The following is a 12514-nucleotide window of genomic DNA, read 5'->3' as shown; positions in this document are numbered from 1 at the left end:
TCCATGGGTCACTGCCTTCACAAAAATGATATTTCTTCCATTACTAGAATAACAGTAAGTCTGTAGTAGAATAATGGCTTTTCGTAAAATCACAGTGTTGTGCATTCATCACCCCAAAAAAACTTAGAAGTATTTCATTATAGAGTGTCACTTTTGGCAAAAGTCTAGAGTCAATGTGTATGCTTTTGTGTTTGTTTTCTTGGTTTGTTTATTTTTTTTTAAGGAGGTACTGGATATTGAACTCAGGACCTCAAACATGAAAGGCAGATGCTCAACCACTTGAGCTACATCCACTCTTCTGTGCTTGTTTTTTAATTGGAAAGTAGTTTTCTTTTATTGTGTATAATAACCACATTGAGTTTGCTGAACTGCAAAGTTAGAATAGGTTCCCACAAGACCACACCTCACTTCTGACACCTATTACAAGTTCAAGGGGTTTCCAGTTTTGATAATTCACTGGGAGGACTCACAGAAGTCATGGAGATCAGTTTTATTCAGGGTTTATTATAGGGAAAGGATACATTAAAATTAGCAAAAGGAAGAGATGCATCATGCAGAATCTAGGAAGGATCCAAGCACAGAAGTTATGGTTTGTCCTTTCCACATGCAGTCCTAGACAGCATTACTTCCTTCCTGCCACAATGTATAACAATACACAGAGTATTGTCAAACAGGGAAGCTCACCCAAGCCTTTGGTGTCCAGAGTTTTGATTAGGGCTTGATCACATACTGTCCTTGAGTGACTGACCTTTAGTCTTCAGTCCCTCCTAGAGGTTGTGCTACTATCTAGTCTCCATTTCCTTCAAAGGTCAGAATTGATAGGACATAAACAAAGACCCTCCTTCACTTCCCAGTAGCTTAGGGCAAATGCCAGACCTTTTCTGTGTAAGATTAATTCTTTTTTTTTTTTTTTTTTTTAAGTAATAAATATGGTTAAAAGGGGAAGTGTATGGTTGTATTGTAATGAATTTAAAAAATCTATGGAACAGCATTACACAGTGAACCCTAAGTTAACCGCAGGTGTTATAAAAATGCGCTTTCATCAGTCAACAAATGTACCACTCTAATGCAAGGTGTTACTAATAGACTGGTATATGGGAACCCTGTATTTTATAAACCCACAGCTTCCTAATTAAAAAAGTGATAAATGTCTTGGTCATGCCAAACTTTGGGCTTCTTCTGTTTGAAGCATTTAAGCAGTAAATCAACATACATACACATGGTAAAAATTGTCACTTAAAATTCAGTTCAGCATAAAGATAAGTCAGCTTTAAGAGTTAAGGCAAATACTGCATATAGATATGCATAGATATTTAATAGTTGCTTATTCCATGGGAAACAAACTTTATCGTTATTTTTACTTTTTGGTTTTAATTTCTCTATTGGATTGGCTCATCTTTCATTGTGAAAATGAATTTCGAGTATAAAGGACTGATTGGATAGGAGAAACCATGTTGGAAAATTTGGGGCTTTATTTGAGCTTTAGTCTAATCAAATGTATTGCTTTGCTCCTAGGAACATCGAAATCGTGTATTTCATGATTTTCGAAATGGCTTATGCCGCAATCTTGTTTGCACTGGTAAGTATTTTTTATTTCCTTTACCTGTTTTTTTCCTCTCTATATCTTTCTGATTTCTTGGTCCCTATTACATAGTATATAGTCTGATATAGTTCAGTCCATTCTGTCACCACTTTCAGAATTTCTGAAGTTGAGAATGAAATCCTGTTTGAAATTAGGTTCCATATCTGAAACTGCAGAATACTTGTTCTGGCATTCATACCTCATCTCTACATTTTAAAGCAGTTTTTATTTTTTCCTAAATAGTTAAAGCATAAAAGAATGAGCCAACAGAAATTAAGAAACTATGGTTTGGAATTTTTATTGTAGCTTTTTAACTTTTTTCTTAGAAGCAGACTATTCTATAATTTTGGTTTATTTCACTACATGCAGAAAAACAAATTTGGGAGGTGGTCAGGCAGGTAGACACTCAGATCAAAGAAAACACATGGATATTATTGTCCTCCTATCTCTACACTGGGTGTATCATCTTAGTTGTTAAAAAAGTATGGATTTTTAAAGATGATGCTTTAAAATTAAATTACAGTTTTTTCCAGCAGAATATTAAATTTGCTACTTCACAAAAATCACTCAAGGAAAAGGGACTATAAAGTATCTTGCGGGAAACGGACTTTGGCCCAGTGGTTAGGGCGTCCGTCTACCATATGGGAGGTCCGTGGTTCAAACCCCGGGCCTCCTTGACCCGTGTGGAGCTGGCCCATGCGCAGTGCTGATGCGTGCAAGGAGTGCCGTGCCACGCAAGGGTGTCCCCCGCGTGGGGGAGCCCCACGCGCAAGGAGTGCGCCCATGAGGAAAGCCGCCCAGCGTGAAAAGAAAGTGCAGCCTGCCCAGGAATGGCGCCGCCCACACTTCCCGTGCCGCTGACGACAACAGAAGCGGACAAAGAAACAAGACGCAGCAAATAGACACCAAGAACAGACAACCAGGGGAGGGGGAGAAATTAAATAAATAAATAAATCTTTAAAAAAAAAAAAAAAAAAAAAAAAAAGTATCTTGCATACTTGTAGTTTATCTTGTTTCTCTGCCTTACATCTGCTGAAAGGACAGTTATAATATAGCAATTAATTCATACATAAAAATATATTGAAGCACTCAAAATATAAAATATCTGTAGTTTAGTGAGAGAAGATCAGACTCCTAGAGTTTTAAGACTAGGGTCCAAGGCTTAATATTTTGACATCTAGTTATATGACCATCTTGGGCAAGTCGTATTGTCTCCTTTAGCTGATTTTGTCTTCTATAAAATGGGGGTGCTTTGTAAACTAAATTCTGAACCACTTATCTGTTATAGTTTACTCATTTATTCAACGTATATTTATTGAGCACTTACTATTTACCAGATACTTTTGGTACATGCTGCAAAAACACATATACTCCCTACATTTGGGGGAGCCTATATTCCACTAGAAGAAATGGTTCACCGATGAAAGTTTGAGCTACTATATGCATTTAAAATATATAGTCAACTAGAGAATGCCATTTACTATCACAGCAACCCTTTTGGGGAATGGGGATAAAATTGTTCTTGGGATTTATCATATTTAGACGTTGATATAAATTGTTAACTGTTGTTAACTGGCTTGATTTTTAATAATTATTTACAAGGTTGCCCTCAGATAAGTGTCAATATTTTCTCCTCTTGATTTTTTTAGAACAACTTGTAATATGTTATTAAATGATAGTAGTGAATAACATAAGTATAAAATTTATAAGTAAATGTTAAAAAAAATACATATGAAGTGTATCCCTTTCAAGGAGCTATAGTTTAGATAGGGTGGTAAAAGATGAACAATAAGAGTCTAAGGCATTAAAAAAAAAATCTAAGACAGGGTTCTGCAAACTTTTTCTGTAAAGGGCCAGAAAGTAAATAAGTAAATATTTTAGACTTTGTGCCGCATAGAGTTTGCTACAGGTACTCTTGTCATTGTAGCTCAAAGTAGCCTTACATAATACATGAACAGTAAAAATTTATGTGTAGGCATTGGACTAGATCTAATAAGGGAGTGAGGTGTGAATAGTGAGTAACCTAAGTATTTGTGTGAGAGAGAAATAATGGACTGAGGCAGTCTGAGAAAGATGGAATTTTAACTGGCTTTAAAAGCTGACTAAAACTTCAGACATGCAGAAGAGGGAATTTTAAGTTAGGGGACTGGGATGAAAAATGGGCTAAGTGAATATGTTTAAGGAAGTATAAACAAATGAGTTTGGTGGATATGGAAGGTTTGAGGAAGTATGTTAGAGAGGTAAATTAGGGCCAAATTAGAGAATGGGGGACCCTGATGACAAGGCTAAATTCTAGCTGGAGGCAATTTTAAATAATGAGTTAAAAATTTAAAGTAGTTTTTTAGAAATATTAGTCTGACTGGCCATCATGGATCATTTTGTAGAAAGGAACCTGATAGAAGCAAGAAAACCTATTTCTTAGCCTGTTGTATTTGCTTTTATTTACAAGTTTAAAAAAGCCTAAATTAACTAGCGTAGTAATTATGGGAAAAGAATAGAATAAAAGGGATGGCCCTGCTTAGCAAGTTCACCTCAGATTTGTGGTAAATCTTTCTATAGAATGGGATGAATACATTTTAAACAAAGCAAAAATTACTGCTAGTGAATTACCACTTTTTAAATTATTTTGAGTTTATACAATAAACTTCATTAAATGATTGGATATTTTAATTTTTTATTAAATACTAGAAAGTAGACTAAAGAAAACTATGAATTATTCCTGAAACTAATTTATTATGAGTTTATAGTTTACCAGTCTTCTAGTCTTTTCCTGGATTTGCACATTTACCATAGACAATTTTAAAAATCTTCCTTACAGGAAAAAGGGAACTTGTGAGCAGAAGGTTTTTTATGATAATGTATATGGAAGATAATGACAGTAGCTCATAAATGTGTTTCAATAACTGAGTGAAATGAAGAAACTTTGGCTAAACAAGGAATATATGTTAAAGTGTATGGTGGTACCAAGAGGCATGTTAAAATTGAAAAGTATAAAAATTACCTTTTTTTTTTTTTTTTTTAAGATCTGTTTACCCGAGGTATTGATATACAAGCTGTGAATGTGGTGATAAACTTTGACTTCCCAAAGCTGGCAGAGACCTATCTCCATCGTATTGGAAGATCAGGTAAGGAAAAAGAAGATGTTCTTCATGAAAGTTGTTTTTTGAGAAGTGTAATCCCTAAATTTTGTTCCTTTGTGAAACAGAGTACAGCTGTTGTGAGAACAGTGAATTAAACTAATTTAATAGTTTGATATTTAAGACTAATTTTTAATTCTTGGAAAGCATTTTTTGAGAAAAGTTAAAGTAACTTTACTATATACTTAAGATAAAATTATCACATGAGAACTTCTTTGCTCATAGGTGGTAAAATCTATAACTATTATTAATAGGTGATTTTGGTAACTTTTGATGCATATGAGCATCCATTTGTCATTTGAAAAAGGTAAAAGTATGATTTTGGGCTGTGAAACCTGAAGTTATAGGGTCATGTGTGTGTAGATACTGTAAAGAAGCATTTTCATACACATTTTGCACTCAACAGAAATATTAATCCTGTGTGGTTTTGCCACTTAGAGAATTACATATTCATTCTCATAGTTAACTTGTGTTTTTGTTTTTATTTTGGTTAGGTCGCTTTGGTCACCTTGGCTTGGCCATCAATTTGATCACGTATGATGATCGCTTCAACCTGAAAAGTATTGAAGAACAGCTGGGAACAGAAATTAAACCCATCCCAAGCAACATTGACAAGAGCCTTTATGTGGCAGAATACCACAGTGAGCCTGTAGAAGATGAGAAACCTTAACAAGCATGTGCGTACCTCACAGAATATCTGTGTGAGCAGAATATTTAATGAAAGTAAAGAAATCAAGAGCCTCTTTTTCCTGGGGGAAAATTGCCCTCCCCCATGTAAATAGGCTAAAACACCTGTTGGCATAAATGACCATAAAGAACAAATAGCTCTTGAATGAGGTGGTGGTCTCATTAGAGAACTCAGAAATGCTGTTCCTAAATACAGTCTTCTTGAGTAATATGATATGTGAGCAATACTTAAATTCAACTCCCAGAACAATGAAGCAAAAAAGAACCTTTTATTATTTAAAGCCATTCCTCTGTTTTTAGCATTCATTTGTAATTTCTAATAGATACACTAATAAATCAGGTAAAATTGGCAGTATTACCTTATAATTAAATGTATAGCTTGCTGTCTTTTTAAAAATGCCCACTCTGATTTCCTGCACAGCCTTTCATTTCATCTTGCAGTTTTGGGTGACTGTTGGGCTCTGGGAGAAATGCTCAAAACAAGGCTCAATAAAAAGGAATATAGGTGAGCAGATGTGGCTCAAGCAGTTGAATGCCTGTTTCCCACATGGGAGGTCCTGAGTTTGGTTTCTGATGCCTCCTTAAAACAGAAAAAGCAAACAAATGGAAAAACCAACTCAGGGGGCCCATGTGGCTCAGTGATTGAGTGCCAGCTTCTTACATGCAAGATCCTGGGTTCAATCACTGGTACATTAAAAAAAAAAAAAAAAGTGTAGGCTAGTCAGAGCTTTTTTTTAAGGAACATCTGATTTGAGAGGTGGTAATTTCCAAATTGTCATTGAGTTTTTTGCCTGTTTTTATTGCTTAACTTTGTAAAAATTATTCTTTTCACTTCAACCTTTTTTAAAAATTTAAGTGTCAAACATAAATCTTTTAAAAATGATTTTTATTTTCTTCTGACAATTTTATTTTTTTTTTAAAATGTATTTATCACCTCTCCCCCATTTTTTTGCGCTCGCTGTCTGCTTTCTGTGTCCATTCACTGTGCATTCTTCTGTGTCTGATCCTGGGACCTTCTGGAGTGGGAGGAGTGCTCAATTTCTTGTGCCACCTCAGCTCCCTGGTCTGCTGCATCTCTTATGGTCTCTCCTGTGTCTCTTTTTGTTGTATCATCTTCCTGCACCAGCTCTCTGCTTGGGCCAGCTTGCCTTCATGAGGAGGCCTCTGGAATCAAACCCTGGACCTTCCATTTGGTAGACAGGAGCCCAGTCGTTTGAGCCACATCCACTTACCTCAAACATAAATCTTTTAAACAAACATAAAACTAGTCAGCGTTTGCTAGTATATTGGCAGGTTATTGAGTTCATGTAAGGTAGATTTAAAAATAATCGTATAGATGAGTGTTGCCAACAACTAGAACTCTTTATAAAAGTCTGTTTTGCCTAGCAGAAATTCTTTAATCAGTGGAGCCTATAGTAGGCAAGGGCTCAGTGGAAACTACCAGAGACAGCATTTGGGGTGAACTAGGATAGATTGTGATGTATTTTAGTTCATGTTGCTTTCACAAATGTTAATTTCAGGTTTCTTCCTCATCTTTCTTTAGGCTTTTACAAACTACAGAAGGCTCATTCGGATCTGTGTCACATCGTTTGGGGGGGGATGCTCTTCTCTTTGTGGGTTTTTCATCTTCTTTTATTTTGGAACTATATGAAGACTTAAGAGCTCAGACTTTTTTTTTTCTTTTTTTTAACTGGTGAAGAGAAAAAAGCTGAAAAGAAGGAATATACCTTTTTTGTTCCACTTGTTTGCACTGTGTGCTGACTGAACATTAGTTGCACTAACTGCTGGTTTTTAAAAATGTTTTCTGGGAAAGGGGGACAAGGAAGGAGGAGAAAGACGAGAAGGGGAGAAACCCTGAAAAGAGAAGAATCTTGATGAACACACAAGCTTGTCTACAGTTTCAGAATTCTTCAACAGCTGACTTCCGAGTGCATTTCAACTTCTCCCTGATTACTCATCCGTTTTTTAAGCCTGAAGAGCTTATTACTTATTTGTGCGAAGTGCCTTATGCTATGAGACCATTCAGAATATCATCTTTCAGACACAGCCCAAGTTATCAACAGTAGTAATTCTTTTCTTTTTTCTTACCTCTTTTTTTTTTTTTTGGGTTAATTTTTTTTCTTTTCATTTTGATTTTAAGTTGAAGTTTCTCTTCCCTTTCTACCCGAGTACTCAAGCCCAGGGCTGGAAGATGCAACGTATTAGTAATGTTAAATACCTTTTTCTTTTTCTTTATGTGGAGGAGTTGATATGCAACTGCAGTTCATCCGCACTGTAAATACATGTATTTAAAAAGAAAAAAATCCCAAGTAAAAATTTCTTCTGGGCTGAGTAGATACATCATCGCTCCCAAAGGAAAGAGCAGTCTGTCATTGCAGGAGCCATATGACAAGCCTTTGTGCTCTATCACAGAACACTAAAGACTGGTTTACATACGCCTCCATTAGCAGTTATGGCGCTTGATGTGTAGACATGTCATAGCCTCGACCCTCTTTCCTCTGTGGTAAAGCGTGTCCCATAGAAATTGGGTGTGTATACTTGTATAAACTTTGTAAATAAGTTTTTTTTCCCCGGGTTCTTGTGTGTGTGTGTGGGTGTGTGTGTATGTATGTGTATATATATATATACACACACACACATATAAATTTTTTTTTTGATGAAGGTTGCTGGGATTAAGGGGATTAGAGTGATTATGGGAGCAGCTAAAGATGAGAGGGGCTCAGTTTTCTGCAACACTAAATTCTAAAAGTACTTCGCCTCTTACTGTAGAGAGCAGACCTCTATGGGGATCCTCTGTTGGAAAGGGGACCTAGAAGTCTGGGATTCACTGCTGCCACACTGTCTTACCTAGTACCTTCAGAGGAGGTCTACCAGAGAACAAGGAAGCTTCGAAAATCTGTAAGATGTTTTCTTGAGAGGCTCTCAGATTTTTACTTCCCCCTTTATAACAATTTGAGGAACTTTTCGAGCTCTGCAAAAGGGGGCAGGGATTAATCTACCTTGCAGTGTGGGAATTCTGTTGGGTAGCAGTGTGTTTGAGCAGTATATGTATAAAGCATGGATTTGCCTTTGAGTATTAGCCAGTACCAGCTTTGGTAATGTTAGCGGTTCTGGAGCTTACCTTTTGTGGATCTCTTCCTCTATTGTGTAAATGTGTTGCCCTCTACCCACCTTGATACATAAACTTTTGCAGGAATGGGCAACCCCTGAGAGCTGTTAACTTTAATGCTACAGAAAGCTGCTTGCCATCCTCTGCGTTGTGACAAGAATTATCTGTCATTTTGCATTGTAAATTGCTGGCAAATGCTTTACAGTCAGTAGTGTTGCTTTAAATTGTGCCCCTCCCAACATGCTTGATGTTTGGCCTGATCTCCAGGCAAAAGGAGTGAGATGAATCAAAACCAGTGAACTTTTTTGTTGTTGTGTTTTTGTTTTGTTTTGTTTTGTTTTGTTTTTTGTTTTTATGTTTTTAATTCCCTTTTAACCTCTATAAGGTTGATCAGGAGGCATCTGGAAGAAATAAAAGCAAAAAACAAAATAAAAAAATTAATTTCCATATTGTTTTCAAAACCCTAAAATATTACAGGAATAAGTCCTGCATTTGCTTTCATGCTCCAGTTACCTGGATAAGGAAATAAGTTATTCAAAGTTTCTTTTTTGACTCTGCTTAATTCTAAGCAAAACTGTTTAAGACTCACCCAAAATTCCCAGATGATCTTTAATCCTGCAGATGCCTTCTGATCAGACATAGCCCAAACTCCTTACCAACTGTAGCAAGAGCTGCACAGTACAAACTTTTAAAAAAGCAAGCTCATTTATTTGGCGTACAAACCACATATGTCCTATCCAACTAGTGTTGGTTACTAAATGCAAACCCTAATACGGAAATAACTTTTCCCAGGGAGGGGTTGGGGGAGGGAATTTTAAAAGGCATCAAATTTTGACCAAAAAAATCTTGTCCTTGTACTGATGCAGCTCTTTTCTCCCACCTACCCACCTCTGGCAAGATTAGAGGGATCGTTCATAAAATAAAAGCAAGAAAGGAGTACAAATTAATTTTGTATCTCGCTGGAGAACATGTGGGTGACTAAACGGCACAGTCTTTTCTCGCCAGCCTTGGACTGTGCTCTGCCTAGTGCCACATGCTTGCGGGTCCCTCTTAAAGCACAGACTTAAATTTGAAAGTATTACTGAGGTACAGCCTCTGATGAGGAGTGGCACTTATACTATCTGGGGCACCACTATTGGACATACATTGTCTTGTAGAGGCAGTTGTCCAGTTCTGGTGCTTGACTGTTGAATAGGAATTGTTAAATGGAAAGATGCTCTAAAGACTAGGGTAAAGCCTGGTCGTTTTTTTTTTTTGTTTTGTTTTGTTTTGTTTTGTTTTTAATCCCCCTTACAGTAAGGAGCATTGTTACTGGAAGTTGTTTTCAGATTCTTTCCAAAATTCTATTTTTTAAAAAGTAATGCTAATATTTTTCCAGTGGTCCATTAGGATGAGAACTAGTCCCTATTTTTCATATTTAAACTACATCCAACTCACTGTTTGGCCTGTGGTTGTATAGTTGTGGACTGTTACACACCTTGCTGCCTCTTGGCCTTTCTCTCCCCACAGGTTCTTTCAGTAGGAAAGAACGTTTCATGCCCTTCCTTAGGGATAGGATAAATTGATTGTAAAATTATCTTTCATGGGAAGAGTAAGGGAGAGGAAAATCAAAACATTTCTCTAAATTATTTTCAAGCTAGTCCCAGCATCATAATATAGGTTGGCCCCAAAGGCTTGGGGGGTGGGGGGAGTATCAATAATTGTTTTCAGAATGAGATGAGAGCATCTTTCCTTTGCCATGTGCTTTGTGTATGATACCATCATGCTTGGATTAGAACCAGACTACTTGACACAAAGCCTTGAATGTATATTGGAATCAAAACATCTCATTCTGATCACTTGATTTAATTTTTTTTTTTTTTTTTTTTTTACTAGGGGTGGGAGGGAGGGTACTGTGCCCCAAAAGGGAGGGTGTCTGCACTAAGGATTTAGAAACACTTTGGAAGCTCATAACCTCATCAGAAACTTCCTTTAGCCACACTCCTGCCCTTACAGATGAGTAACAAAAAGATGAAATAAGTTCTTGGGAAGTAAGCCATGTTATTTTAATTTGTTACTTTCAACATGCTGTGTATCTTAAAAAGTTCTTGTGAAATTTTCTGGCAAAAAAACCTTTGTCAAGGAAAATTATTGGCCTCATAGGAGCGGAAGTCAGTCAACTTTCGGGTAAACTTAAGTGGACTTAGGTAAACTCAAAGTTCTCCTTTATCCCTAAAGGTAGTTTAAGAAAAAAAACTCTCAAAGAAAATTCACTTGCCTTTCTGATCTAAAAACTCATCTTTGGGGTACAGAGTAGTGTCCAAAGGTTATAACAGTTCAAGAGGTCAGAGGGAGCTAGCTTGGCACCTGGACTCTGCCCCTCCTCCATAGCTGTCAGATTGCAACACAAGTGTATTTAAATTCTCCAGTAGACAATGCTGGGCAGGGCAAGGGAGGGGTAGGGTTGGGTTATTAAGATACAGGCTGCTGTATTTTAACCAGTGGTTGTGGGGGAGGGGTGCCTGGAGAAAAAGTCGCTGTTCCCTTTACTAAAATAAATGAAACTTGGGAAAAAAAATTACTTTTTGTTTGGTGAAAAAGGGAGAGTTCCAGTGTCCCTAGCCACAAGGGATCAGTTCCACTGAGGAGTGAACAGTGGGAACTCAAAATTTGGAAAACATTTGGGGAAGGGGAAAATTGGCTTTCTGTTAATTGGCAAATGTTCCAGTGGGGCTATGTTTTTGTTGGGATGTGTTGTTGTATGTACACGTATATGGGCCTGAATCTGCTAAGTTTATAAAGTTCAGAAAAGATGGTTGGTAAAATCTTGATTTTTGTTGATTTATCTCAATAAAAACCCACTGGAACTCCATATGTGTTTGTGGTATGTCCTTAGCAGCAAGCTCTTTAGGAATCCCTGCTTTTGAGAATATTTTACTAGTCATTTACTTTACAGTGATGGATGGTCAGATATTCTCAGCACTACTTCTGGGAGCCCAGTTGAATAAAATATGAGAGCACCTTTATTCTGCCTCAACATTATTCCAAGTTACACTTTGTCAGTTTTTGTAGCTTAAGTAGAAAGCTGAAATGGTCAGCTGGGAAGGAGTGAGATGGTGGCCAATGATATGTCCAGAAGGGATTATGAGCTGTTTCAGAAAACTGATATGAACAAATTTTGTATGCCGAAAACAAAATACTAATGAAAGAAATTAGGCCTGAGTACATGAGCGAGGTTCAGATGCTTAAGAAAGCTGGCACACCATCCCACCCCACTCGTACCCACCCCCCATCTCAAAATAGGTATCTCTCTCAAAATATTGGGAAGTAGACTTGGCTCAACAGATAGAGCGTCTGCCTACCACATATGAGGTCCACAGTTCAAACCCAGGACCACCTTGACCCATGCGGAGCTGGCCCACGCGCGGTGCTGATGCATGCAATGAGTGCTGTGCCATGCAGGGGTCCCCCCGCATAGGGGAGCCCCATGTGCAAGGAGTACACCCCATAAGGAGAGCCACCCAGATGAACGAAAGTCCAGCCTGCCCAGGAGTGGCGCCGCACACATGGAGAGCTGATGCAGCAAGATGATGCAACAAAAAAAGGGACACAGATTCCTGGGCCACTGACAAGAATAGAAGAGGACACAGAAGAACACACAGTGGATAGACACAAGAGAGCAGACAACTGGGGGGGAAGGGGAGAAAAATAAATCTTTTAAGAAAAAACATCTGCAAGATCTGGGAAGTGGATGTGGCTCAAGTGATAAGACCTCCACCTACCATATGGGAGGATCCAGCTTCAATCCTTGGGGTCTCCTAGTGAAAAAGGAGAAAGCGTGCCTGCACTATGAACCAGTGCCCGTGCAAGTTCCTGCGTGGTGAGCCAAGTGCCTGTGCAAGTGTATCGTGCAGCAAGAAGACGCAACAAAAAAACGGGTGAGTCAAAGCGAAGCACAGCAGAGACCAGGAACTGAGGTGGCACAATTGACATGGGACCTCTCTCCACATCAGAGGTCCC

At 37.8% G+C, this 12514-nt stretch overlaps 1 protein-coding gene across 4 annotated transcripts in view; it reads left to right on the top strand.

The window, feature by feature from the left end:
* DDX6 (DEAD-box helicase 6) overlaps positions 1 to 11366 on the top strand; it is a 38057-nt gene extending 26691 nt beyond the window's left edge. For all 4 annotated transcript variants that reach the window (XM_058289011.2, XM_058289012.2, XM_058289010.2 and 1 more), the window contains exons 11-14: positions 1516 to 1579; positions 4606 to 4707; positions 5214 to 5396; positions 6950 to 11366. In XM_058289011.2, the coding sequence (XP_058144994.1) occupies positions 1516 to 1579; positions 4606 to 4707; positions 5214 to 5389 (342 nt within the window). In that variant the 3' untranslated portion in view covers positions 5390 to 5396; positions 6950 to 11366. The remainder of the gene's footprint in view (positions 1 to 1515; positions 1580 to 4605; positions 4708 to 5213; positions 5397 to 6949) is intronic.
* The last annotated feature ends 1148 nt before the right edge of the window (positions 11367 to 12514 follow it).

Source organism: Dasypus novemcinctus, chromosome 27, assembly GCF_030445035.2.
Source record: "Dasypus novemcinctus isolate mDasNov1 chromosome 27, mDasNov1.1.hap2, whole genome shotgun sequence".
NCBI classification, from domain to species: domain Eukaryota; kingdom Metazoa; phylum Chordata; class Mammalia; order Cingulata; family Dasypodidae; genus Dasypus; species Dasypus novemcinctus.
Note: the sequence above shows the minus strand (reverse complement) of the source record. Positions and strands in the feature narration are given on the sequence as shown.